Source organism: Zonotrichia albicollis, chromosome 29, assembly GCF_047830755.1.
Source record: "Zonotrichia albicollis isolate bZonAlb1 chromosome 29, bZonAlb1.hap1, whole genome shotgun sequence".
Lineage (NCBI taxonomy): Eukaryota > Metazoa > Chordata > Aves > Passeriformes > Passerellidae > Zonotrichia > Zonotrichia albicollis.
Genome location: NC_133847.1, coordinates 6,623,512 through 6,650,492, shown reverse-complemented (window position 1 = coordinate 6,650,492; position 26,981 = coordinate 6,623,512). Strand labels below are relative to the sequence as shown.

General features: G+C 52.3%; 2 protein-coding genes across 11 annotated transcripts in view; one reads left to right on the top strand and one right to left on the bottom strand.

Annotated features, from left to right (window-relative positions):
• Positions 1-2,676: 2,676 nt before the first annotated feature.
• On the top strand, positions 2,677-19,124 carry COMP (cartilage oligomeric matrix protein). Of its 2 annotated transcripts, XM_074528775.1 has the most exons (20): positions 2,677-2,940; positions 6,076-6,159; positions 7,057-7,145; positions 7,550-7,601; positions 8,314-8,486; positions 10,622-10,759; positions 11,480-11,557; positions 11,954-12,121; positions 13,419-13,523; positions 13,648-13,755; positions 14,107-14,266; positions 15,180-15,298; positions 15,563-15,615; positions 16,457-16,650; positions 17,138-17,316; positions 17,472-17,520; positions 17,684-17,880; positions 17,987-18,159; positions 18,307-18,446; positions 18,595-19,124. In XM_074528775.1, exons 1-20 carry the CDS (start codon positions 2,874-2,876, stop codon positions 18,639-18,641), a joined length of 2,373 nt encoding a protein of 790 aa, XP_074384876.1. In that variant the 5' UTR covers positions 2,677-2,873; the 3' UTR covers positions 18,642-19,124. The 2 variants fall into 2 exon arrangements, with proteins under 2 accessions (XP_074384876.1, XP_074384877.1); XM_074528776.1 differs by lacking the exon at positions 6,076-6,159.
• Positions 19,125-20,093: 969 nt separating this feature from the next.
• The window catches only part of CRTC1 (CREB regulated transcription coactivator 1), a 57,243-nt gene continuing 50,355 nt past the window's right edge, over positions 20,094-26,981 (bottom strand). For 4 of the 9 annotated variants that reach the window (XM_074528970.1, XM_074528977.1, XM_074528978.1 and 1 more), the window contains 3 exons: positions 25,355-25,619; positions 22,077-25,222; positions 20,094-21,934 (listed from right to left, as the gene is read on the bottom strand). In XM_074528970.1, the coding sequence (XP_074385071.1) occupies positions 25,408-25,619 (212 nt within the window). In that variant the 3' untranslated portion in view covers positions 20,094-21,934; positions 22,077-25,222; positions 25,355-25,407. The remainder of the gene's footprint in view (positions 21,935-22,076; positions 25,223-25,354; positions 25,620-26,981) is intronic. The other 5 variants (XM_074528975.1, XM_074528972.1, XM_074528973.1 and 2 more) reach the window with 5 other exon arrangements.

The following is a 26,981-nucleotide window of genomic DNA, read 5'->3' as shown; positions in this document are numbered from 1 at the left end:
CCCCTCACTTTTTCACTCTGTCCTTTATTTCTGCAGCTCTTTCCTTCCCCATCTATGGAATCTGAGCCGTGGCAAGGCTGGGTCACCAGCAGGGACTGGCACCTTGGCACCAGGATGGTTCTTCCAAGTAAGGTTGGGCTTCCAAGCATCATTTCATTGGGATTTATTGGGATTTATTGGGATTTTATTGGGATTTATTGGGTTTTGGGGTTTTTTGGGGGGTTTTATTGGGATTTATTGGGGTTTATTGGGATTTATTGGGGTTTATCGGGATTTATTTGTGTTTATTGGGATTTATTGGGGTTTATTCAGATTTATTGGGATTTATTGGGGTCCTAGGAAAGCACGGAATTGCACTGCAAGTTTTCCAAACCACACTGAAGGGACAAATCTGCTCCTGGAGCCCCTGAGGAATTAAAAAAGGAGGAATGGCCTTAAAATTCCCCTAAAACTGGGAATTTCACTGCCTGCATCCCCCTGGCTGGAAGCATTTCAAAACAGGGAAAAGAAACCTTTGGAAGCCCAGAGGGTGAGGGAAATGAGGAGATTTTTGAGGCTTTCCTTGTGTCTCCCCTGTAATTTGGATTTTCAGCCCAGAAATGCCCCAGAGCCCCTCAGGATCCTCTCCAGGCCGGAGATGTTTTCCACTTATTTTTAGACCCTGACCTTCCAAGCTGAAAAATAACATTTTCCTCCTCCTGACTTTTGTCCTTCTCTTGGCAGGGCCCCGCTCAAAACAGAGAAATGGAAAATATTTCAGCTTGCAGCAGCAGGAGCTTCACTTTGTGCTGTTTGTTTGTGAGCTCCTCTCGTTTGTGATGTCAGCTCCGGGCAGGGAAAAAAGGTGCAACAAAACTGGCAGTGCCCAGACTCCCAAAAACCCCAAAAATTCATTTTCTGCTGCGTTTTTGAGTTTGTTTTCAGTCAGCAAAGCTTCAGTAATAATCCTGCTCCAGGCTGGGAGATGTTTCCCCACCAGCTCCTCCTGAGTTTGGGTTTTTTCAACAGGAACAAGCAAAAATAAAAAAAAAAATAATGATAGTGATCATGGTTATAATAAGATTATGATAATAATAAATAATAATAGTAATAGTAATAATAGTAATATTAATACTACTACTAATAATAATCATAATAATAATAATGGGTTGATTTATCCAGAAATCCTAAAACCAGGGAAATTCCAAAACTGTCACTGAGCCCAAATTCCTTTATTTCCACTGGGAATCTGCTGAAAAAAAAAAAAAAAAAAAAAAAAGAGGTAAAAATCCATAAATTCCAACATTCCTGGCACACCAAACTGGGAATATTTATTATGTATTTTGAAATTTATAATATTTATTATTTAGTTGTTATTAGGGTTAAATTTTTTTTTATTATTCATTAGGTTTTGTGGAATTTAATTTTTATTATTTAGTAGTTATTCGTTATTTTTATTTTTATTTATTTTTTATTTCTTCTGTGGCCTGGGTGGGCCCAGCAGCGCCCTCAGGGACCTGGAGCTTGGGAGGTCTGAGGTAAAAAATCCCATTTTCTGTAAATATCCCAAATTCCTGCTGCTCCCCCGTGTTCCAGACTCAGCTTCTGTTTCCTGGGGCTTTGCTGCATTTCTGGAATGTTCCAGCCCTTCCCAGCTCCCACCTGGAATTTCCTTGGGAAATTCTTGGAAGTTTTTCCAGCTTTTCCCCGGGTGGATTCCTCACTCCCGTCTGTGCTTCCTGATGGACTCAAAAATCTGCAAAATTTGCTTTTCCCCCCTCATTTCTGCACTTTGTCCTTCCTGCAGGAATAAAACTGAAACTCCCCCTCAGCCCCTCGGGAAAGGGTTTGGGAATAAAAACCCTGGGAATGGGAGCGGATCCGATTTCATGCTGGGAATTTGCCCTCGGGGGGTTCAGGGAGCATTTTCTGCAATTCTGGGGCACTCTCAGAAGGGAAATGCAGCCCTGAATCATCGTCTGCCCCGTGTCTGTGAGTGAGAAATAAACCCCTAAAAAACAAATTATAATCGTTTAAAAATCTGGGATTTCCTTCCCTATTTTAGCACAAAAAAACCCTAAAAATCTGGAATTTTCTGCCCTATTTTAGCAGAAAAAAAAATTTAAAAATCTGGAATTTTCTCCCCTATTTTAGCAGAAAAAAATTTAAAAATCTGGATTTTTCTTCCTTATTTTAGCACCAAAAAAAAAAAAAAAAAAAAAAGAGGAGCCCCCCCCCCCCCCAAAAACACCCAAAAACCACCTGGAATTTTCTTCCATATTTTAGCACAAAAAGATAATAATTTCTTAAAAATATGGAATTTTCTTCCCTATTTTATCACCAAAAAAAAACCCCAAACCTCCCCTCCAAAAAAAAAAAAAAAAATAAAAATAAAAAACAAAAAGCAAAAAGATCCTGGAATTTTCTTCTATATTTTAGCAAAAAAGAAAAAAAATCCCAAAAACACAAAAACAAGCAAACAAACAAAAGAAAAAGAAAAAAAGGAACAAAAAAAACCCCAAAAACCACTGGTATTTTCTTCCAGGTTTTTCTTCCAGGTTTTTTTTTTCTTCCCTATTTTAACACCAAAAAAAAAGAAAAAAAAAACCGGGGAATTTTCTTCCAATTTTCTCTTCCAGTTTTTTTTTTTTTTCTCTGCCTATTTTAACACCAAAAAAAAAAAGCAGAAAGGCCAAAAAAGCGATTTGCGCGCCGCTGTCTGTGTTTGCTGTGCCGCTGGCGCGGCGGCGGCGGCGGTGACGCGGGCGGGGGCCGGACGGACGCACGGACGGACACACGCACAGACAGACGGACAGACGGACATACGGACAGACGGCCATAAATTGCGGCCCCGCGTGCGCAGCGCGGCAGAGCCGCCCCCGCCCGGCCCCGCGATGCTCCCGGCGCTGCTGCTGCTGCTGCTCGGCTGGCCCGGCTGCTGCGGCCAACAGCGACGGATCGGTGAGCGCTGAGCGGGGGCAGCGAGGGGGCAGCGAGGGGTTAGCGATGGGTTAGTGATGGGTTAACCATGGGTTAGTGATGGGTTAGTGATGGGTTAGCGATGGGTTAGTGATGGGTTAGTGATGGGTTAGTGATGGGTTAGCGATGGGTTAGTGATGGGTTAGTGATGGGTTAGCGATGGGTTAGCGATGGTTTAACCATGGGTTAGTGATGGGTTAGCGATGGGTTAGCGATGGGTTAGTGATGGGTTAGTGATGGGTTAGTGATGGTTTAACTCGGATTTAACTCTGCTTCAACTCTTCTTTGACACTGATTTAAAGCTGATTTCATTCTGATTTAACTCTGATTTACTCCACATTTAACTCTTCTTTAACTCTGATTTCATTCTGATTTCACTCTGCTTCAGCTCTGATTTTATTCTGGTTTAACTCTGCTTTAACTCAGATTTAACTCAGATTTAACTACACTTTAACTCTGCTTTAACTCTGACTTAACTCTGCTTTAGCTCTGATTTCATTCTGATTTAACTCTGATTTAACTGTGATTTAATCCTGGTTTAACTTTGCTTTAACTCAGATTCAACTCTTCTTTAACTCTACTTTGACTTCATTCTGCTTTAACTCTACTTTAACTCTGATTTAACTGTGATTTCATTCTGCTTTAACTCTGCTTTAACTCTACTTTAACTCTGCTTTAACTGTGATTTCATTCTGCTTTAACTCTGCTTTGGCTCTGCTTTAACTCTGATTTCATTCAAGTCTGCTTTCATTCTGATTTAACTCTGCCTGAATCCTGATTTAAGCCTGATTTAACCCTGACTTCATTCTGATTTAAATCTGCTTTAACTCTGATTTCATTCTGATTTAAGTTGTATTTCATCCTGATTTAACTCTGCTTTAACTCTGATTTTCATGCTGATTTCATTCTGATTTAATCCTCATTTAACTCTGATTTCATTCTGCTTTAACTCTGCCTTAACTCCACTTTAACCCTGATTTAACTCTGCTTTAACTTTGCTTTAATTCCACTTTACTTTAATCCCAGCTCAATTCTGATTTTTGAGGGTTTTTTAGGCTGCTCTGAAAATGCTGAGGGGTGGAAGGGATAAAGAGGGAGGATTTTTCAGCTGGGGCCTGAAAATGTTGAGGGGGATTTTGTAGGAAAATTTTGTGTAAATGATGCTCCCTGGGATTTTTTACTCAATTTTCCTTCTCAGAGGTGAAACTTTATTTAAGGAAAACACAGGAAAGAAATAATTTAATGAAAGTTTTATTTAAGGAAAATACAGGAAATTAATGATCCCCATCCCACAGCACATCCTTGGATTTCCTGCCCTCCAGGAATGCTCCAATTCCACTTTTGGGGAATTCTCAGCTCCAGGAGGATTTCTGGCAATCCAAATTATTCCCAATCCAAAATTTACTGGAGGCCTCACAAATATTCACCGATTTTTTATTTTTTCTGGGGAAGATCCACGAGGTTTTTGGGTTTGTTTGTCTTGTGGAAATGAGGAATTTTGATGAATCAGTGCTGGGAAATTCTCCCTGCTCAGGCAGAGCCCAAATTCCAGCTGATTTTCCCCCTGGACACACAGAGGGGTTTGTGGGATTTATTCCTGGGTTTCTCTTTGCTGTAGGTATGGGGTGGTTTCTGTTAGGGGATTGGCAAATCTGGGGAAAAATGAGAGAAATGATGGGGAAAAAATTAGGGAAATTATGGGGGAATGGAGAAATCAGAGGAATAAATAAATTACAGGGGGGAAATTGAGAAATTATAGGGGGAAAACAGATAAATTCTAGAAAAATTGAGAAATTATGGGGGAAAATGATAGATTATAGGAAAATTGAGAAATTGTGGGGGGAAATGGAGAAATGGGGGAAATTATAGAAAAAATTGAGACGCTATGGGGGGAAAATGATAAATTCTAGGGAAATTTGAGAAATTAGAGAGAAAAATGGAGAAATTCTAGGAATAAAATGAGAAACTGTAGGAAAAACCCAGAGCAATGAGGTTGTGCATCCTCATGGCCAGCGAGGGATTTGGCGCTGGGATTTTGGGAGAATCCCTCAGTCAGACTCTGTGCCCGGTTGTGTTCTCACTCCCAAATTATCCCTGAAATCCCCGATCCCGGCAGCGCCAGCTCCATCCATCCCTCCCTTGGGCACATCCCAGATTTGTGCCCATCCCAAAGGGGAAACCCTGCAGACCCCAAATCCCAACGGGAGGGAACAGCGCGGATCCCATCCCTGGGTGAGCTCAGGAGCTCGTCCTGATCCTGCAGAATTCTCAATTTCCCCTGGATTTCATCCTGATCCTGCAGAATTCCCAGTTTTCTCTGGAGAGGATCCTGACCCTCCAGAATTCCCGATTTTCTCTGGAGAGGATCCTGATCCTCCAGAATTCCTGATTTTCTTCTGGAGTTCATCCTGATCCTGCAGAATTCCCAATTTCCCCTGGAGAGGATCCTGACCCTCCAGAATTCCCGATTTTCTTCTGGAGTTCATCCTGATCCTGCAGCATTCCCAGTTTTCCCTGGAGAGGATCCCAACCCTGCAAATTCTCAATTTCCCCTGGAGAGGATCCTGCAGAATTCCCGATTTTCTTCTGGAGTTCATCCTGATCCTCCACCATTCCCAATTTCCCCTGGAGCTCATCCTGACCTCCAGAATTCCAAATTTCCCCTGGAGAGGATCCTGACCCTCCAGAATTCCAGATTTTCCCCTGGAGCTCATCCTGATCCTGCAGAATTCCCGATTTTCTCTGGAGAGGATCCTGATCCTGCAGAATTCCTAATTTCCCTTGGAGAGGATCCCAACCCTGCAAATTCTCAATTTCCCCTGGAGAGGATCCTGACCCTCCAGAATTCCAGATTTTCCCCTGGAGCTCATCCCGAACCTCCAGCATCCCTGATTTTCCCTGGAGCTGCTCCTGACCCTCCAGAATTCCCAATTTCCCCTGGAGCTCATCCTGACCTCCAGAATTCCCAATTTTCCCTGGAGCTGCTCCTGACCTTCCACCATTCCCAATTTCCTCTGGAGCTCATCCTGACCTCCAGAATTCCCAGTTTCCCCTGGAGCTGCTCCTGACCCCCCGCCCCATTCCCGTTTTTTCCCCCCTGTCCTTTGTGTCCCCAAGATCCCAGCCGGCCCTTCCCCAGCGCCGCCGCCCGCCGGGAGCCCGCCCTGAGCCGCGGCATTCCCGGGAATGCGCTGGGAGCAGGTGAGAGGGGACGGAATTCCCGGGAATTCCATGGGAAACGAGAGAGAATTCCCGGGAATGAACCTGGAGAGGGGAGAGAATTCCCGGGAATGAACCGGGAAACGAGAGAGAATTCCCGGGAATGAACCTGGGAAACGAGAGAGAATTCCCGGGAATTCCATGGGAAACGAGAGAGAATTCCCGGGAATGAACCTGGGAAAGGGGAGAGAATTCCCGGGAATGAACCTGGGAGGCTGAATGTTAAATTATTCATATAATAATATATGAATGTTATCCATATAGTTATTACATTCCATATAGTTATTACATTCCATAATATATACAGAATATAATACAGTAATTATATAGTATATATGATATATTATATTATATATATAATATATATTATATATAATATAATATATATAATATATATAATATATATAGTATAATATATTATATATATTATATATAAAATTATTATTCATGTAACATAAAATATTATAGGAATAATAATTAAAATATTATTCCTATAATTATTATTCACATTATTACAATGAACGCAATATAAAATATCATGTGAGTAATAATTAAATATTATTCATATCATTATCATTCATACAACAATATATGAATATACACTATATTTCCATATAGATTATATTTTCATATGGATATATTCATATAAATATCTAAATACACTCTCATATATTCATATATTCATATATTCATATATTCATATATTCATATATTCATATATTCATATATATTAATGTATTTCATATAAATACATTCAATAAATATATATATGTATTCATATAATATATATGAATAGAAACTTTCCCAGGTTTATAATCAGCCTGGATTATAAACCTGGGATATTCTGGGATTTTCCCAACAATTTTGGGTTTTTTTTAGGAGGAGGAGAAGTCGGGCCAGAAATGCTGCAAGAAATGAGGGAAACCAACCGGGTGCTGCTGGAAGTTCGGGATTTGTTGAAGCAGCAGGTGGGTGGAAAATTCCTGATTCCTGATTTCCTGAGGTCTGGGAATTCTCTGCTCCCTGTGCAGAGTGAGCAGATCATTGCTGCAGAGCAGAGCCCAGAGCTGGTTTGTCATTGGGAGATAATTGGGAAAAACTCTCAAGCTGGGGGAAACTTCAAGGTGGCGAAAAACCTTTGAGTTGGGAAAGAATTCCGGTTGATAAAACCTTCAGGGTGGGGAAATCTTCAAGGTGAGAAAAACCTTCAGAAAAGGTTTCATTTATTATTATTATTAGTAGTAGTACTACTAGTAGTGGTAGTAGTAGTAATAGTAGTAGTAGTATTTATTTATTTATTTATTTATTTATTTATTTATTTATTTATTTATTTTTGATTGATTGATTGATTGATTGATTTTTTCCCCTGCAGATCAAGGAGATCACGTTCCTGAAGAACACGGTCATGGAGTGTGACGCCTGCGGTGAGTGTGGGGTGTGCCCTGAGCTGGTCGTGCCCTCTGTGCCCTCTGTGCCCACTGTGCCCTCTGTGCCCTCTGCTGCCAGCCAGGAGCAAATCCCAGTCAGTCCTGGATATCACAGTTAGTCCTGCTCACCACAGATAGTCAGTCCTGGTGATCCCAGTTAGTCCTGGTGATCCCAGTTAGTCCTGGTGATCCCAGTCAGTCCTGGTGATCCCAATCAGTCCTGGTGGTCACAGTCCTGGTCACCACAGTTGGTTATTCCTGCTCATCACACTCAGCCCTCATCACGGTTTCTCCTGGTCCTCGCACTCTTCACCCCCAGCCTTTGCTTCTGCCCCTCTGCCTCTGAGCTGGGCTGGTGGCCCTGGGACACCCCAGAACTGTACTGGTGGCTCTGGGACATCCTGTGGTGGCTTTAGGACACCCAATGGTGGCTCTGGGACACCCAATGGTGACTTTGGGACACCCCAGAACTGTACTGGTGGCTCTGGGACATCCTGTGGTGGCTTTAGGACACCCAATGGTGGCTCTGGGACACCCAATGGTGGCTCTGGGACACCCCAGAACTGTACTGGTGGCTCTGGGACACCCCGTGGTAGCTCTGGGACACCCCGTGGTGGCTCTGGGACACCCCAGGTTGTCCCGGTGGCTCTGGCACAGCCCAGGCAGTCCCGGTGGCCCCGGCGCCGCCCTCAGCCCGCGCTGTCCCCAGGCATGCGGCCGGAGGTGACGGGCCCCGTGGTCACCGTGACCCAGTTCAAGCGCTGCGTGCCCAACCCGTGCTTCCCGGGCGTGCCCTGCACCGAGAGCGGCACCGGCTTCCGCTGCGGGCCCTGCCCGGCGGGCTACAGCGGCAACGGCACCCACTGCTCCGACATCAACGAGGTACGGCACCGGGCACCGGCGGGGTAACACACTGGGCATCAGTGGGGTAACAGCACCGGGCACCAGTGGGGTAACACTGGGCACCAGCGGGGTAATGCACCGGGCACCAGCGGGGTAACGCACCGGGCACCGGCGGGGTAACGCACTGGGCACCGGCGGGGTAACAACACCGGGCACCGGCGGGGTAACGCACCAGGCATCAGTGGGGTAACACACCGGGAATCAGTGGGGTAACAACACCGGGCACCAGCGGGGTAACGCACCGGGCACCAGCGGGGTAACGCACCGGGCACCGGCGGGGTAACACAGTGGGCACCGGCGGGGTAACAACACCGGGCACCGGCGGGGTAACGCACTGGGCACCGGCGGGGTAACACACCGGGAATCAGTGGGGTAACAACACCGGGCACCAGCGGGGTAACACCGGGCACCGGCGGGGTAACGCACCGGGCATCAGTGGGGTAACAGCACCGGGCACCAGCGGGGTAACAGCACCGGGCACCGGCGGGGTAACGCACCGGGCACCGGCGGGGTAACGCACTGGGCATCAGTGGGGTAACGGCACCGGGCACCGACGGGGTAACAACATCAGGCACCAGCGGGGTAACACTGGCACGGGAACGGCAGCACGGCCACGGGGCTGCCCCGGGCACCAAGAGACTGCGGGAGCTGCAGTTCCGTGCCTGGCACACGCTGGAATTTCTGCATCTCTGGAGTTCTGTGCCTGGCACATACTGGAATCCCTGCAGGAGCTGCAGTTCTGTGCCTGGCACACGCTGGGATCCATGCAGGAGCTGCAATTCCTGCAGGCACTGGAATTCTGTGCCCGGCACACACTGGAATTCCTGCAGGAGCTGCAGTTCCGTGCCTGGCACACGCTGGGATCCATGCAGGAGCTGCAGTTCTGTACATGGCACATGCTGGAATTCCTGTAGGAGCTGCAATCCCTGCAGGCACTGGAATTCTGTGCCCGGCTCACATTGGAATTCCTGCAGGAGCGGCAGTTCCGTGCCTGGCACTCACTGGAATTCCTGCAGCTCTGGAATTCTGTGCCTGGGACATGCTGCAATCCCTGCAGGAGCTGCAGTTCCGTGCCTGGCACACTCTGGAGTTCCTGCAGGAACTGGATTCCTGTAGGAGCTGCAATTCCTGCAGGAGCTGCAATTCCTGCAGGCACTGGAATTCTGTGCCTGGCACTCACTGGAATTCCTGCAGCTCTGAAATTCTGTGCCTGGCCCTCCCCAGGGAGGCTTTAGGGCCAGCCCAGTCAGGATTTCTCCCAACAAAACAAATCCCGAGGTTTGTGCCACACAGGGAGGGGAGTTTGGAGCGCCAGAGCCGCCTCCTTGGCTGAGGAGCTGTGCAGATAAGATTTATTAGGTGTGGGATGGGATCAAACAGTTCCCAGATAATCCTTGAAACAGCAAATCTCAACCACAGGGCTTTGTCTCTGCCCTTAAATCAAACCTGGCTGGGCAGATACTGCGTATTATTTTTAGGAAATTTTCTCTTCTTTTAGGAAATGTGGCATTCCACCAGTTTTAAGCTCTGTATGTGTGCAAAGCTCTGCTCACCCGTGGATTGTTTTGTGGGGCTCCTGAGCTCTGTGCTTCCCAAGCCATGAACTTGATTATCTCACTCTTGCACAGCCTCAATTGCATTTCAGTTTAAAAACCTGCTGAAGGCTCCATGGGAGATTTGGGGATTGTCAGCCCAAAATGTGGGAAAATCATGCTCTGTATTCCTATGATGCATTTGCCAGCACAGAGCATAAAATGCAGGGAAAGTCATGAAGTGTTGGAGGAAGCAAAGCATTCGGAACAATTTTGGAAAGAAAGAGTGGTGAACAAACAACTCGAGTTGTGTTTGAGAGCCGGGGTGGGAACTGTGCAGGGCCCTGAGGATGCCAGGAGGGAGAAGGTGAAGCCAGAGCAGCTCCCTGGTGTCACCTGAGCAGAGTCAGAGCTCCGAGTGGCTTTGGCTCTGTTCTACTGCACCCCGGGCACACCGGGCTGAGGAACTCTGGGCCCTTTTACCTTCCTTCCAACCAAAACCCCGAGAGCTGCCCCAGGGAGGTGCCCCAGGGCTGGAGCTGCCCCCTGGCACCGCCCTGGGCACCGCGTGTGTTGTTTCAGTGCAATGCCAACCCCTGCTTCCCGAAAGTGCAGTGCATTAACACCAGCCCCGGCTTCCGCTGCGACCCCTGCCCGCCCGGCTTCACGGGGCAGCTGCTGGAGGGGGTGGGACTGGCCTTTGCCAGGGCCAACAAGCAGGTGAGGCCTGGAATGTTCCGTGCACTTCCCTCCCCTCTGCGGCTGGGAGCGTGAAGGAGCAGGAGGGAAGCTCGGGGTGATGGTTCCCGGGGATGGGAGGGACTCCTGGCTGATGGGAGGGAGGGTGGGCAGGGGCTGCCAGGGAATTCCCATCCCTGGAAGGGTCCCAGGCCAGCCCGGAGCCGCCTGGGATGGTGGAAGGTGTCCCTGGGGTGGGGATGGGGCGGTTAAAGGTCCCTCCCAACCCAAATTGTTTGGGGTTCCACAATTCCGTGTATTGGTGGGAATGCAGGGAGAGGAGAGTGCCCAGGATGTGCTGGCACCTGGGCCCCAGAGCCACCTCCCCTGTGCCAGCCTGGGGCTGGGCAGAGCACCCTGGCACCTGTGGGGCTGTGGGGGCATCCTGGGGATGGGAATGGGAGTGGGAATGGGAGTGGGAATGGGAATGGGAGTGGGAATGGGAACAGGAATGGGAATGGGAGTGGGAACAGGAGTGGGAGTGGGAATGGGAATCCTTCCTGCTGGGACACAGAAAAGTTCCTGCAGCTGCTGCCACCCCCTCCCGGCTTTTCTGACAGCTCGAGGCACATCAAAAATCCCAACGGCCTGGGCTGATTGGGGTTTTTAGGGTCCACCTGTGGCTCTGGGAATTTGGGGCTCGTCATGGGTCCTGTTCCCCCTGGGATGGAGGTGAAGGTGGGTCCTGTTCCCCCTGGGCAGGTGTGCACCGACATCAACGAGTGTGAGACTGGAGCTGCCACCAACTGTGTCCCCAACTCCATCTGCATCAACACTCGGGTAAATCCTCGGGGATGCGGGGAGGATCCCGGGGCTGGAGCCAGCCTGGGAGGGCTGGAGAGGAGAAGGATCCAGGGAGAGCTCAGAGCCCCTGCAGGGCCTGAAGGGGCTCCAGGAGAGCTGGGGAGGGACTGGGGACAGGGATGGAGGGACAGCACACAGGGAATGGGTTTAAACTGGGAAAAGGGAGATTTGGGTGGGATACTGGGGAGGGATTCCTGGCTGGGAGGGTGGGGAGGGATGGGACGGAATTCCCTGTGCCCACCCCTGGACCCCTGGCAGTGCCCCAGGCCAGACCCGGGGCAGGGCAGGTGTCCCGGGGCTCGGCTTTAAAAGCGAATCCCGAGCAGGGATCCCCGGGATTCCCGCTGAGCTCCTGCTCCCGTTCCCCCGCAGGGATCCTACAAGTGCGGGGCCTGCAAGCCGGGCTTTGTGGGGGATCAGATCAGCGGCTGCCGGAGCCCGACGGCGACCGGGGCCCGGCGCTGCCCCAACGGCGAGATCAGCCCGTGCCACGAGAAAGCCGAGTGCATCGTGGAGAGGGACGGCTCGCTGTCCTGCCAGGTGCGGCACGGCCGCCAGCCTGGCACCGCCGTGGGGCACCCTATGGAGACTGGGCTGTGGTGCCACCCTATGGAGATTGGGGTCTGATCCCACCCTATGGAGATTGGGGTCTGATCCCACTCTATCGAGAGTGGGGTCGGGTCCCACCCTCCTGAGTTTGGGGTCTGGTCTGACCCTCCTGCACATGGGGACTGCTCCCTGTCTCTGCCGAGACTGGTTGGGGTCTGGTCCGACCCCCGCCCCGGGATTTGGGTCTGGTGCAATCCCCGAGCAATTGGGGTCGGGTCTGATCCCAGACTCCCTGGGATTGGGGGCCGGTGTGATCCCAAATTCTCTCGGTCTCCTCGCTCCTCGTTCCCTCGTCCCTCGCTCCTCTCCCGGGTCTGCCACTGCCCTCTCCTGGAGATCGCCCTTCCCGAACCATCCCTGCTCATCCCCGAGCTCCTCCCTGGGCTGCTCCCTCCCGCTTTTGGGGTTTTGGTTTTCCCTGAAGCGCTGCCATCCTGTCGGGTGCGGAATTCCCTGGGGCTGAGCAGGGAGGATCCAGGGAATCGGGATCGGGGATCGGCGGCCTCAGAGTGGAGTTGTGCTGCCCCTCAGGGCCGGGTTCTGCCCTCAGGGCCGGGTTCTGCTCCTCAGAGCCGGGTTCTGCTCCTCAGGGCCGGGTTCTGCCCCTCAGAGCCGAGTTCTGCCCTCAGGGCCGGGTTCTGCCCCTCAGAGCCGACTTCTGCCCTCAGGGCCGAGTTGTGCTGCCCCTCAGGGCCGGGTTCTGCTCCTCAGGGCCGGGTTCTGCCCCTCAGGGCCGGGTTCTGCTCCCCAGGGCCGGGTTCTGCCCCTCAGGGCCGGGTTCTGCCCCTCAGGGCCGAGTTCTGCCCTCAGGGCCGAGTTGTGCTGCTCCTCAGGGCCGGGTTCTGCCCCTCAGGGCCGGGTTCTGCCCCTCAGAGCCGGGTTCTGCCCTCAGGGCCGGGTTCTGCTCCTCAGGGCCAGGTTCTGCCCTCAGGGCTGGGTTCTGCCCCTCAGGGCCGGGTTCTGCTCCTCAGGGCCGAGTTCTGCCCTCAGGGCTGGGTTCTGCCCTCAGGGCCGGGTTCTGCTCCTCAGGGCCGGGTTCTGCTCAGTTTGTGCTGCTCCTCCTCACATCCCAGCAGCTCAGGGAGCAGATCGGAGCTGCTGGAACCCCAGCAATGTTTCTCCCGGGCGCTGTTTCCCCGTAGGGTTTCCCATCCCGGATCCGTTCCGTGCCGTGTCTCGGGTAAATCCCGGGATTTGGGGGCTGACTCTGTGTGTGTGTCCCTCGCAGTGCCTCGTGGGCTGGGCAGGGAACGGCTACGTGTGCGGCAAGGACACGGACATCGACGGCGTCCCCGACGAGAAGCAGCGCTGCTCCGACAAGAATTGCCGCAAGGTGAGGGGGAAACGCGGGGATTTCACCCCAATTCCCCTCCAGGCTGCTGGGACCCGCGGGGCTCGGGCCGGGTGCAGTCCCACACCCCCGTGTCCGTCTGTCCGTCTGTCTGTCTGTCCTGCAGGACAACTGCGTGACCGTGCCCAACTCGGGCCAGGAGGACGCGGACCGGGACGGCATCGGCGACGCCTGCGACGACGACGCGGACGGGGACGGGATCCCCAACGCCGAGGTGCGGGCTCGGCTGGCCCGGGGCTCCCGGTGGGGATTTAGAGATTCCAACGTGAATTTAGGAGTCCCGGTGGGAATTCAGGGCTCCCAGTTTGAATTCTGAGGTCCCAGTGGGAATTTAGGGATCCCAGAGTGTGAATTTAGAGGTCTCAGTGTGAATTGAGGGGTCCCAGCAGAGTTCAGGGGTCCCGGTGTGAATTGAGGGGTCCCGGCAGAGTTCAGGGGTCCCGGTGTGGCCTCGCCCGGGGGTCTCTGACGCCCCCAGCCCAGGCTGACACCCCGAGGTCAGTGTGAGCCCTGCTGGGCACGGCCCGGAGGCCGCGGTGTCCCCAGCCCGTCCCCTTCCCCGCAGGACAACTGTGTGTACACCAGGAACGCGGACCAGCGCAACGCCGACAAGGACAACTTTGGGGACGCGTGTGACAACTGCCGGCAGGTGAAGAACAACGACCAGAGGGACATCGACGGCGACGGCAAAGGCGACGAGTGCGACGACGACATGGATGGGGACGGTGAGAGGCGGCTGGGCCTGTTTGTGTCCCCCAGCTCGGCCTGGGGACACACAGGGCTGTCCCCATGTCCCTGAGCTCAGCCTGGGCACACACAGGGCTGTCCCTGTGTCCCCCAGCTCGGCCTCTGGCGGGTGCTGCCCTCAGCCTTGGGTTTATTTTCATTTTTATTGTGGTTTCTTCAGGGTCCCCCGTGGAAGGGAGGAATGATGAATCTGAGTCCATGTTCTTAGAAGGCTCATTTATTATTACATTATATTATATTATATTATATTATATTATATTATATTATATTATATTATATTATATTATATTATATTATATTATATTGTATTGTATTGTATTGTATTATATTATATTATATTATATTATATTATATTATATTATATTATATTATATTATATTTATTATATAAAAGAATGCTGTACTAAATCTATACTAAAGAATAGAGAAAAGATAGAGCCAGAAGGCTTAACAAGAATGATAACAAAAACTCATAACTCCCTCCAGAGTCCCAACACAGCCTGACCCTGATTGGTCATTCAGTTAAAACAATTTGCATTAAACCAATCAAACAATCTCCAAACACATTCCAAAGCAGCAAAACACAAGAAAGGCAAATGAGCTAAGAATTGTTTTCGTTTTTCTCTGAGGCTTCTCAGCTTCCCAGGAGAGGAAATCCTGGGAAGGGATTTTTCAGAAAATGTGACAGTGGCACACGGTCACAGCCAGCCTCGTCCTGGCTGCCTTGTGCTGCATTTTAGGGGAGAATTTGGGAATATCCGAGCTGGCAGCAGCTCCTGGCTCGAGGCTGGGGGAGTCCCCTGGGCTTTGGGGACTGAGCTGCTCCCAGCAGCCAGGAATGGCAGCAAACACCACCCCAAGCCTGAACTGCTGGCTCTCGCCTGTCTTGCAGGGATCAGGAACAGCGTGGACAACTGCAGGAGAGTGCCCAACCCTGACCAGAGGGACGGCGATGGGGATGGTGTGGGGGACGCCTGTGACAGCTGCCCCACCCTCAGCAACCCCGACCAGGTGCCCGAGCCCCTCCTGGCACCCACCCGTGCCAGGGCACGGTCCCGGCTGCCGCCCTGCTGTGCCACAGAAGGAAACCCCCTCCGCAGCAAAGATCAGGGAATTTGGCGCTCTGGGCTCTCCCTTCCTGCCCTGCCCCACTGCTGGAATTCCTCAGGATCCCCCCAAAAAATCCCACAGAGTCTTCTGCTGTTGGCAGCTCTCTGTTCTCTTCCTTGCCTTTTCCTCTGGGAAATTTAAATTATTCTTCCTTTATTTCTCTAGAAAGACACTGACCACGATCTGGTGGGAGATGTCTGTGACACCAACCAGGACAGGTGAGCTGCAGAAATTAAAAATTCTGTTTATTTGCATGAAATCATGGGAATGAAGGGACCAAAAGGCTGTGAAAACCTGGCTTGGCTTTAGCCTATAAAAAATGGTTTAGAGGTGAAATTTTCTTAAAACCTCACAGAAAGTGACCACTGGAAGGAAGCAGACCCCAGAGCTCCATTTCCAGCAGGAATGTCACTGACACACTTTATGAAAATCCTTTCACTGGGATTTTTCTCCAGAGAAGCCTCAGAAAAGAAATGTGAACAACAATTATCTGATGGCTTAGAATGTGCTCTGGAGGTTGCTCACCAACAGGCGCAGCTTTGATTGGTTCCACGTGGATTATTGTTAATTAATGGCCAATTACAGCCAGCTGTGTCAGACTCTCTGGTCAGTCACAAGATTTTATTATTCATTCTTTTCCAGCCTTCTGATGTCTCCTTTCTCTTTCTTTAGTGTAGCATATATGATATGATTTATATGATATGATATGATATGATATGATGACTATATTATGAAATTCAAAACATAGAATATAATAAAATAATAAATCAGCCTTCTGAAACATGGAGCCAGTTCTGGTGGACCCTCCACCGTTCCTGAGCCATCCCTGGGGTGCCCTCCAAGGCTGAAATCCCGGGTGCAGCTGCAGCCCCAGCCCCGGGGGCGCTCCCTGTGCTGGTGGCCGTGGGTGACGTGTCCTTGTTTCTGTCCTTGTTTCTGTCCCTGTCCCTGTCCCTGTCCCTGTCCCTGTCTCTGTCCCTGTCCTTGTTTCTGTCCCTGTCCCTGTTTCTGTCCCTGTCCCTGTCCTGTCCTGTCCCTGTCCCTGTCCCCTCTCCCCAGTGACGGCGACGGGCACCAGGACTCGCGGGACAACTGCCCCACGGTGCCCAACAGCTCCCAGGTGGACACGGACGGGGACGGGCTGGGGGATGAGTGTGATGAGGATGATGATGACGATGGCATCCCCGACTTCAGACCCCCCGGCCCCGACAACTGCAGGCTGGTGCCCAACCCCGGCCAGGAGGACTCGGATGGTGAGGGATGGAGGGATGGGTCCTTTGGGGGCTCCCTGGGGTCACCCCAGGCTCTGGAAGCCGCAGGAGTTTGGGTTTTGTTGGCACTGACTCGTGCCAGGCCTGGGACACTGCAGTGCCCACAGTGCCAGCACTGGGTCAGGTTTGGGGCCATGTTTGGGGACAGGTTTGGGGTCAGGTTTAGGATCAGGTTTGGGGCCATGTTTGGGGTCAGGTTTGGGGCCATGTTTGGGGTCAGGTTTGGGCCCATGTTTGGGGTCAGGTTTGGGGCCATGTTTGGGATCAGGTTCTCTCCCCCAGCAGTGTCTGCGCTTTCAGGGGTTTCCCTGCCAGCAGGAGAAGCCTCCAGGTTTCTCTGCAGCTCCTCGGGGTGTCCCAGGCCCTCGGTGCCCTCAGTGCCCCTGGTGCTGCCCGAGGCTGAGCAAAGCCAGGGCAGGAGCTGCTGCTCCAGCTCCTTCCTCCTCCTCCTCCTCCTCCTCGTGCCCAGGGGACGGCGTGGGGAACCTGTGCGAGGACGACTTCGACAGGGACATGGTGATCGACAGGATCGACGTGTGCCCCGAGAACGCCGAGGTGACGCTCACCGACTTCAGGGCCTTCCAGACCGTGGTGCTGGACCCCGAGGGGGACGCTCAGATTGACCCCAACTGGATCGTCCTCAACCAGGTGGGGGGAGCCCGGCTGGGAGCAGTCCTGGGGCTTTGCCTCAAGGGCTCCGTGGTTCTGCAGCGCCCAAATCCCCGTGACAGCCCTGGGGCAGCACAAGAGGGAGTTCGGTGTGTCTGGAGCTGCACTAAAGAGTCACCATTCCTCTTTCTCAGGGCATGGAGATTGTCCAGACCATGAACAGCGACCCGGGCCTGGCTGTAGGTGAGGAATTTCCCTTCTCCCTTTGGGAAATCATCACTCGCTGCAGCTTTGATCAGCCACTGCTCCGTGACTCCCTCCCGTTTCCGTAGCGCACAGAGCTCAGATTCCCCCTGGCAAAATCCACCTCCAGCTGAATCCTGGCTCTGTTCTGCGGCCCTGACAGGGTACACAGCCTTCAACGGGGTGGACTTCGAGGGCACCTTCCACGTCAACACGGCCACGGACGACGACTACGCCGGGTTCATCTTTGGCTACCAGGACAGCTCCAGCTTCTACGTGGTGATGTGGAAGCAGATGGAGCAGACCTACTGGCAGGCCAACCCCTTCCGGGCAGTGGCAGAGCCTGGCATTCAGCTGAAGGTACGGGAGCCCCGCAGGAGGAGTTCCCTGCTGCAGTTTTGCCTCGGGATCAGCAGCTGTGTGGAATCCTCTGTGCACGCCTTGAGCGGGCTCTCCTCTGTCCCAGGCAGTGAAATCCAAAACGGGCCCTGGGGAGTACCTGCGGAATTCCCTGTGGCACACGGGAGACACCACGGACCAGGTGAAGCTGCTCTGGAAGGACCCCAGGAACTCGGGCTGGAAGGACAAGACCTCGTACCGCTGGTTCCTGCAGCACCGGCCCCAGGTCGGCTACATCAGGTGAGCGCGGGGCAGGACCGTCCCCAGCAGGGAAATCGGCCCTGGAACCTTCTGGAAGGAGCTCGGCCGTGGGCAGGGCCCTGTGCTGGGATGGAGCAGCCCTGAGGCCGGGGCAGCTCCTGCCATTCCCGCCTCGCTCCCCTCCAGGGCTCGGTTCTATGAGGGCCCCGAGGTCGTGGCCGACACCGGCGTGGTCCTGGACACCACCATGAGAGGGGGACGCCTCGGGGTCTTCTGCTTCTCCCAGGAGAACATCATCTGGTCCAACCTCCGCTACCGCTGCAACGGTGAGTTGGGAAAGGCGGCCTGGGAGTTCTGCTCCCTTTTCCAGTCGTGGCCACCTGCACAGCCACGGGCCGGGGCAGCAAACGGGACCCGCGGGTGTTTCCCTGCTGTTCCTGCCGCTGATCTCTGTGTAACCTCCGTGACCCTCAGACACCATCCCCGAGGACTACGAGACGTTCCGGTTCCAGCAGGACTGATCCGATCCCCGCGGCGCCTCCGCCCCCGCCCGTGCTCAGCGCCCGCTCCCGCTCTGGCCCCGCGCCCCAAGAGCTGCCAGCGCCTCCCGCCCGCCCCCAGCGCCCCCGCCCCAGCAGCAAACCCCAGAACGGCCCTCGAGTCCCCGGCAAGGGCAGAGGTGGCACAGGGAGTGTGCCCAGAGCAGCCGGAGCTGCTGCCACCCCGGGCAGGGCCGTGCCGGGAGCTCCTTTGGCGCGGGCGATTCCCGGGAATCTCCTCCCTGCTCCAAGGCTCCCCAGTGAGAATGTTGTTTTCCTTTCCAAGAGCTGCTGCAGAGCAAACTCAGCGCGAGTCTGAGAGGGAAGGGACGTGTGGAGCAGCCTCGGTACAAGTTGCTCATTTTAATAAATGAAAAAGCACTTTAAGGAGAGTATCTTTGTTCTGGAATGTTGGAAAATAAACACTTGGAATGCTGGATAATAAATTCTGGATTTCTCCTTGGTCATGCCTGTGTTCTCTCCACTCTTCTGAAGCTTTTCCCTTGCAGATGTGGAAGGGAGGAACCCCCAGGGCTGAGAGCCCTGGCCTGGACTGGGAATTTTCTTGGGAATGCCAATGCACGGAGGCGCCTTTTCCTCAAGGGCCTCCCTGTCCTCAGCCCTGCCCTGCCTGGCTCTTGCTGGAACAACAACTGAAGCTTCTCCCTTTTTTCCACAGATTCTCTCCTTTTTTTCCACAGGATTGTCTCAAATTTTCCCCCAGGATTCTCTCCCTTTTTCCCCCAGGATTCTCTCCCCTTTTTCCCCCAGGATTCTCTCCCCTTTTTCCATGGATTCTCTCCCTTTTTCCCCCAGGATTCTCTCCCCTTTTTCCATGGATTCTCTCCCTTTTTCCCCCAGGATTCTCTCCCCTTTTTCCATGGATTCTCTCCCTTTTTCCATGGATTCTCTCCCTTTTTCCCCCGGGATTCTCTCCCTTTTTCCCCCAGGATTCTCTCCCTTTTTTCCATGGGATTCTCTCCCTTTTCCCACAGGATTCTCTCCCTTTTTTCCACGGGATTCTCTCCCTTTTGTCCATGGGATTCTCTCCCTTTTTCCCCCAGGATTCTCTCAATTTTTCCATGCTTTCCCCATCCCACCCCTCCGCCCCCTGAAGACAAGAGCCAGCGGATTTTACCCCTTCAGGCCTTTATTTTGATAAAATTGGTCAAGCCCACATAAGGCAACGCACACACGGCTCCGCCCGCCCCCCGCCCGCCCCAACCGCCTCGGAAAATAAATAACACAAACCAAGAGAGGACTCCATGTAGTGTTTGGCTCTGCAGTATAGAAATTCCACACAATGATTCTGTTGTGTTGTTGTTATTTTTTTTTTGTTTTGTTTTGTTGGTTTTTTTTTTTCCCTGTTTAAAAAGGTAAAAATGATTTATAATACACAGTCAGAATGTCGTGGTGCCCGCATAGAAAACCGACATGCAATCCATGCCTACACTGCGCCGTATAAATAAGATGCAACTCAAAATACAAAGAACAGGAACACTACAAAGTTTAATTCTAAGGGGGAGGGAGGTTTTTTTGGGTTTTTTTTCTTTTTCCTGGTTGTTTTGTAAAAAGGACAGACACACGTAACAAAGGCTACCTGCGCTTTCACATTGCCATCACAGTGACGGGGGCGCCGTTGCTCCGAGGAATAAACGCGCTGGTTTTGGGGTTTCTCCCGAAAAAAACAGCCAAGGTCGGGATCTGCGGGGGAGGAGGGGCCTTCCTGCTTCCTGCCTGTCCAGAGGGGCTTCCAGGCTCTTCCCTTGAGGGAATCAACCAAATGAAGCTCAGGCCTTAATTGTTGTTTTGGCAGAAATTCGAGGTTTTAGGTCCAAGGGTTCGTTTTTGAGGGAAATTTAGGTAAACTGTGTTTAGATAAAGTCAGGGCAGCTTTTGCTCTTGGAATCGTGGAATTGAGGTTGGGACAGAGCCACTGAATCAGGGCTGGAAAGGAATCACTGGATTAAGGCTGGGAAGGAACCTGAATCAAGTCTGGAAAAGAACCTGACTCAGGTTTGGAAAAGAATCGCCAAATTAGGGTTGGAAAAGAATCTGACTCAGGTTTGGAGAAGAATCACCAAATTAGGGTTGGAAAAGAACGACCGAACCAAGGTGGGAGAAGAAAAACCAAATTAAGGTTGGAAAAGAACTCTGGGATCAAGGCTGGGAAGGAACGACCAAGTCAGGGCTGGGAAGGAGCTGCAGGACATCAAACCCAAGCTCGCTGAGCTGAAGGTTCACCCCGAGCTCTCCCAACGCCGATTCCCCGAACGATCCCCGCTCCCTCCCCGAACCCACCCGGTGCTCTGGGGAGGTTTCCCCTCTGGAAAGGAGGATTTGGCCCCGGGGGGGGCAGAGCCAGCCCGGGCCGTGTGGGGGCACAGGGGCTGCCAAGCGCTCCCTGCCATGCACAAGCCGGGGACGGGGTCTATGTACAGCAACAGGAGCCTCCCCAGCCCCAGCGCCAGGGCTGGGCGGCTGCTGGGAAAGAATCACAGTTTTGGATGCACCGAGGGTTTATTCCTGCTCTTCCCCATTGTATTGGCAAATGCAACAGTCTAGCTTGGGAATGGGGGGGATTCCTTATGGAGATAGAAAAACAGAGGGAGGGGGTCGGGAGGGAGGGCGGGACAGTCACCCCTGGAGACACCAGACAGCTCCACCATCACTGCAGTCAAACTAATTATAGCAATTAACACCATTTCCTCCTTGAGTTTTTTTGTTTTTCCTAAGTGATGGTTTTCCCTTTCTGCTCCCACCCGAGGGGAGGGAGCCCCAGACACTGGAATGAGCACAGGGCTGTCACATTTGGAATAAAAGCAGATTATTTGTTCTGGGAACGCTCGGGATCCGCTCCACGCTTCTCTCTGGGTTTGCTCCCACATCAGCCTGAGGCCACAACACTGGAATTTGAAGGAGTGAGAGAAAAGGGGGAATCCTCTGGGGCAGCTCCCACAGGAAAGGTCCCTGGGGAAGGGAAAGGAACCCCTGGATCTCCCAGGGTCGGAGCAGAGGCAGCTCCACAGCTGGAGCCCACGGGCACCTCCTGCCCCTTCCCCAGGGACCAGACCTGCATCTCCCCCAGCTGGAGCTCCCCAACTGCCACAGCTGCATCCAAGGTGTGTTAGTCTGAAATTAAGGCGATTTTCAAGGTCTACTTACAAGTCTAAGAAACAAAGAGCTCTTATTTACACACGGAGTTAAAAAAACCGGGCAGGAGCTGGAGCTGCAGTTCCCTGCCCGAGCCTCCCTCCCGTGAGGAGCCCCAGAGCCTGCAGGACTGAACCCCAACTCCTGAACCCCAGATCCTGCAGGACTGAACCCCAGCTCCTGAACCCCAACATTGCTGCACTGAACCCCAACTCCTGAACCCCAGCATTGCTGCACTGAACCCCAGATCCTGAACCCCAGAGCCTGCAGGACTGAACCCCAACTCCTGAACCCCAGCTCTGCTGCACTGAACCCCAGAGCCTGCAGGACTGAACCCCAACTGCTGAACCCCAGCATTGCTGCACTGAACCCCAGATCCTGCAGGACTGAACCCCAACATTGCTGCACTGAACCTCAACTCCTGAACCCCAGCATTTCTGCACTGAACCCCAGCATTGCTGCACTGAACCCCAACTCCTGAACCCCAGATCCTGCAGGACTGAACCCCAGCTCCTGAACCCCAGCATTGCTGCACTGAACCCCAGCATTTCTGCACTGAACCCCAGCTCTGCCGCCGCCTGCCCTGCAGTGACCCCGCTGTTCCACACACAGCACACAAGGACTGCACGTGCACAGAGCCATTCCAGCAGGAGACAAACACAATTCCCACGTGGAGCTGCACAAAGCTCTCACTGCACCTGCAGCAAGGGGCTCTGAGTCACCTGGGCCCAAATCCCTCCTGGTTTTCTCCAGGGTTCCTCCTGTCTGAGCTGCCTTTTATCTCCTCCTTAAACGGGAAAAGCGGGAGGGATCTGAAAGGATCCTACCGAGCTCAAACCCTGCCAAAAAATCCCAAAACACCCCCAAGAGATGCAGGGAAACCTCTGGAGGGCGTGGAGAAGGATCAAATGAAAACAAAACAAAACAAAACAAAACAAAACAAAACAACAAAGAAATAAAAAAGACACAGGGAAGCCAAGAAAAAATTCCACATTTTTAGTGCAAATGGTCAACAAATGGCACAGAAGGTGAGGGGACGCCCAGGGCTGGGGAGATCCTGAGCCTGACCCAGCAGAGCAGGCAGGAACCTCAGCAGGGCAGCCCAGGATTTCTGGAAGCACACAGAAACTTGGATAACTCATTAGGAGAACTCAGGAGAGCAGAGAGGAGTCGTTAATTGCAGGGGACTCTCATTAATTGTGGGGGACTCTCATTAATTGCAGGGGACTCTCATTAAGAGCAGCCCAGGCCGTTCCCAAAGAGGAGAAGCTTTGGGGTTGGGGTTGGGAATTCCTTGGGCTGGGGCAGAGAGGAAATCCAGGGGGAACAAACCCCAGCTGGGAATGGGAACTGGGAATGGGAACTGGGAATGGGAACCGGGAATGGGAACTGGGAATGGGAACTGGGAATGGGAGCCGGGAATGGGAACTGGGAATGGGAACCGGGAATGGGAACTGGGAATGGGAACTGGGAATGGGAACCGGGAATGGGAACCGGGAATGGGAACTGGGAATGGGAACCGGGAATGGGAACTGGGAATGGAATCCTCCCAGCCCAGGCTGGAGGCGCCTCCCGCCGGGTCAGTTAATTAGCTAATCAGTTAATGACTCCAAATCCTGTTAATTCCTGATGAATTCCTGCCCTTCCCCAGAGGAATGAGGATGCTCCAGCAGTGCCCTCTGATTCCATTCGTTCCCAGAAATCTGGGAATCACCTCCCCTCGGCCAGAGTGAAATCACCAATTCTGACCCTGGGGAATCTGGATGGGATTTTCTTTTTTTAAATTTGCAGCACAAAATATTCACAAGGACCATCGGAAATAATCAATTCTCCATTTAATTAAACAGAATTTTGGAGGATTTAATCCTGGTCATTGTGGAGCAAGAGATTTTTTTCCCCCAGGTGAATGAAGGAATTTTTAAGTTCCAACCACCCTATTTTGCCTATTCCAAAGGAAAATATCTAAACTTGCCTTAGGCTTCCTTATTCCTGCTTAACATCTGTTTAAAATTCCAGTTAGTTTAAAAATACCTACATATATAATATATATAATATATTTCTGGAATAAAACCACAAAAAAAAAAAAGTACTGTACAAATATTATGTAGAGTGCTTCCATTGGCTGTATGTAGTTGAGCTACTTTCCTAATATCCAAATATTTAAATAAAATTAAAAAAAAAAAAGAAATGACAACGACAACAACCAAAAAAAGTCATAAATAAGTAACAGAATAAGTAATGAATAAGAATAAAAAATTAAAAAATCATGATTCTACGAGCCTGGCATTGCTATGGAAATGCCCTTCCTGTTGCCCAGGAATCTCTCACAAAGTAAAAATTAGGATTATGCAGGTTAGTCTCTATCTTTTTTTAGCTGCTTTAAGATGTTCTGATCCTCTGTCTAATCAAGTAATGAATTATAGAACTTTCATGTGTGCTCAGAAATGCTCTCTATATATGTAGCCATATATAGAAATAGATATATATTACATATATATTAAAAAAAAACAAAAATAAAACAAAACCATAGAAAGCTTGGAACCAATAGTGTTTGAAGTGGCTTTGTGGGCCTGGCGGCCCCGCGTGGCCGGGACTGCCGGGGCAGGAGGGAGGGACCAGAGCTGGGGACACCCCGGGCCCGGCAGGGCTGGCAGTGCCACCAGCAGCGCCCTGGGCACGGTGGCACTGCGGGCATTGGCTGCCAAGGGGGCAGCGCCCCTCCAGCCCCCTGCCCAGAGCCCCCCGGGGTGCACAGGGACTGGGGCAGGGGAAACCGATGGCAAACTGGGATAAACCACCAGGACAAACCGGATAAACCACCGGGATAAACCCGATAAACCACTGGGATAAATCAGATAAACCACCGGGACAAACCGGGATAAACCATTGGGATAAACCGGATAAACCACCGGGACAAACTGGGATAAACCACCGGGACAAACCGGATAAACCACTGGGATAAACCCGATAAACCACCGGGACAAACTGGGATAAACCACCAGGATAAAACCGGATAAACCACCGGGACAAACCAGGATAAACCACCGGGACAAACCGGGATAAACCACCGGGACAAACCGGACAATCCTGACTGCTGGACGGCAACGAGCGGCTCAGGGGACACGGCTGGGACGGGCTGGGCAGCGCGGCAAGCTCAGAACAACAAGCTGGGGACCCATGGGACAGGGACACGGAGAGCTGCTCCCTCAGGAGGGACCCTGGGGGGGATGGACCCTCGGGTGGGATGGAGCCCCCAGGGTGGGATGGAGACCCAGGGTTGGGATGGAGCCCCCAGGATGGACCCTGGGCTGGGATGGAGCTTCCAGGGTGGGATGCAGCCCCCAGGATGGTGGCTCTGGGGTGGGATGAAGCCCCCAGGGTGGGATGCAGCCCCGGGATGGTGGCTCCAGGTTGGGATGCAGCCCCCAGGGTGGGATGCAGCCCCAGGGGGAGCCCCCAGGATGGATGCAGCCCCGGGATGGTGGCTCCAGGGCTGGATGAAGCCCCCAGGGTGGATGCAGCCCCCGGGATGGGGGCTCCAGGTTGGGATGCAGCCCCCAGGGTGGGTGAAGCCCCCACGTGGCGGCTCCCCGGGTCACAGCCGGTCCATGCGGAACGTGTCCTCTGTGGCGGGGTCGGTGAGGACCATGTCGGGGTCGTTGAGCATGTGAAGTCCATCCAGGGTCAAAGGGTCAATTTTGAGTTCATCCAGAGGGAACTGGGAATCCGTGTCGAAGCTGACGTCCCCCACTCCTGCCAAGGAGCTGGTCAGTTCTTTTGATAAGCTGGGGGGGGATTCTCCTGTCACTGCAGGGACACAACACACAGGGCTCAGTCAGGAAACAGCGCCCAAAACCCTGGCAATGGTTATGGAGCTCTCAGCTGAGGAACACCCACCCTCCTGCAGACTGCAGATTCCTCACGGCACCTCCAAGGCACCAAACACAACCCAAAATTCGCGTTTGCTGTGGCTGGAGCCTTTTCTCTCCCTCAGCTTCCACCGCTCCCATCAGCAATCCCTGGGCAGGGATCGTTTCCAAAATCCCGCTGTGACCAGATTGGCCACCATATGTGACACTGCAACCCTCTGCTGGCCAGCTGGGGCTCAGCAGGCAGAGCTTGGCTCCCGCAGCTTTTCCTCACCCCAGCACAGGACCCAGGGAATTCAGGAGCACAAATGCACTGCAGAACTGGAGCTCTGGGTGCTCTGCCTGTGTGCAGGTGGGCACTGGACACACACCTGGACAAGGGCTGGGAATGGCTGAAGGAAGGAGACACTGGCTCCAATGCTCAGAGGACATGAAGTGAGATTTGTTAGGAACTCTGCATATTTACAGACAGGATTGTTCACTCAGAACCTGACCGGTCCTTGAACAGCACCCCTCACACCTTTGGCTAAGCAGGAACTACACCTTCTTGTAAACACCTTTCCATAAACACCACGTACAAACATCCCACATGTTCACAAACACCAGGGGCAGAGACTGAGGTAAAAACTGTTTTAATTCTTTCTCTGAGCATTCTCACCACTTCCCTAGGATGAAGTTACCTGTTTCTGTTTCTGTCAGCAGCCACACTGGACTGGCACCACAGCCCGGGTGACACAAAGCCCTCAACAGCACCAACCCCAGGCTGGGACCATGGAATGATGAACACCCTGAGCTGGAGGGACCCCCAGGGATCACGGATCCAGCCCCAGGCCCTGCACACACACCCCACACCCCAGGCTGCCCAAACCTCCTGGAGCTGTGGCAGGTTGGGCCATGCCCTGAGGAGCTGCTCAGGATGGAATTTGCAGGGACTCTGTAAAGAGTTTGTTATTTTGCCTTTTATTAAAATCTTTTTGTTTCTAATACTGCTATAAAGCTATTTTGTTGGATTTATGCATTGTAAGGTAGCTGAGCTATCTGGGTGTGAAATAACCTGTAAGAGCTGATGAGAGCTGGCTGGAGGAGGCTCCAATTTCACACACAGTCAGATCCATCACTCCTCCCTACAACAGGAGGATAAAACACCAGAGAGCCACAGCAGGGCTGCTCCCAGGTGGGATTTACCTGTCAGGATGGTGTTGGGGAGGATAAAACCCCACAGCACCCACAGCAGGGCTGCTCCCAGGGTGTATTTACCTGTCAGGATGGTGTTGGGGATGTTGCTGTAGCTTTGTAAGGT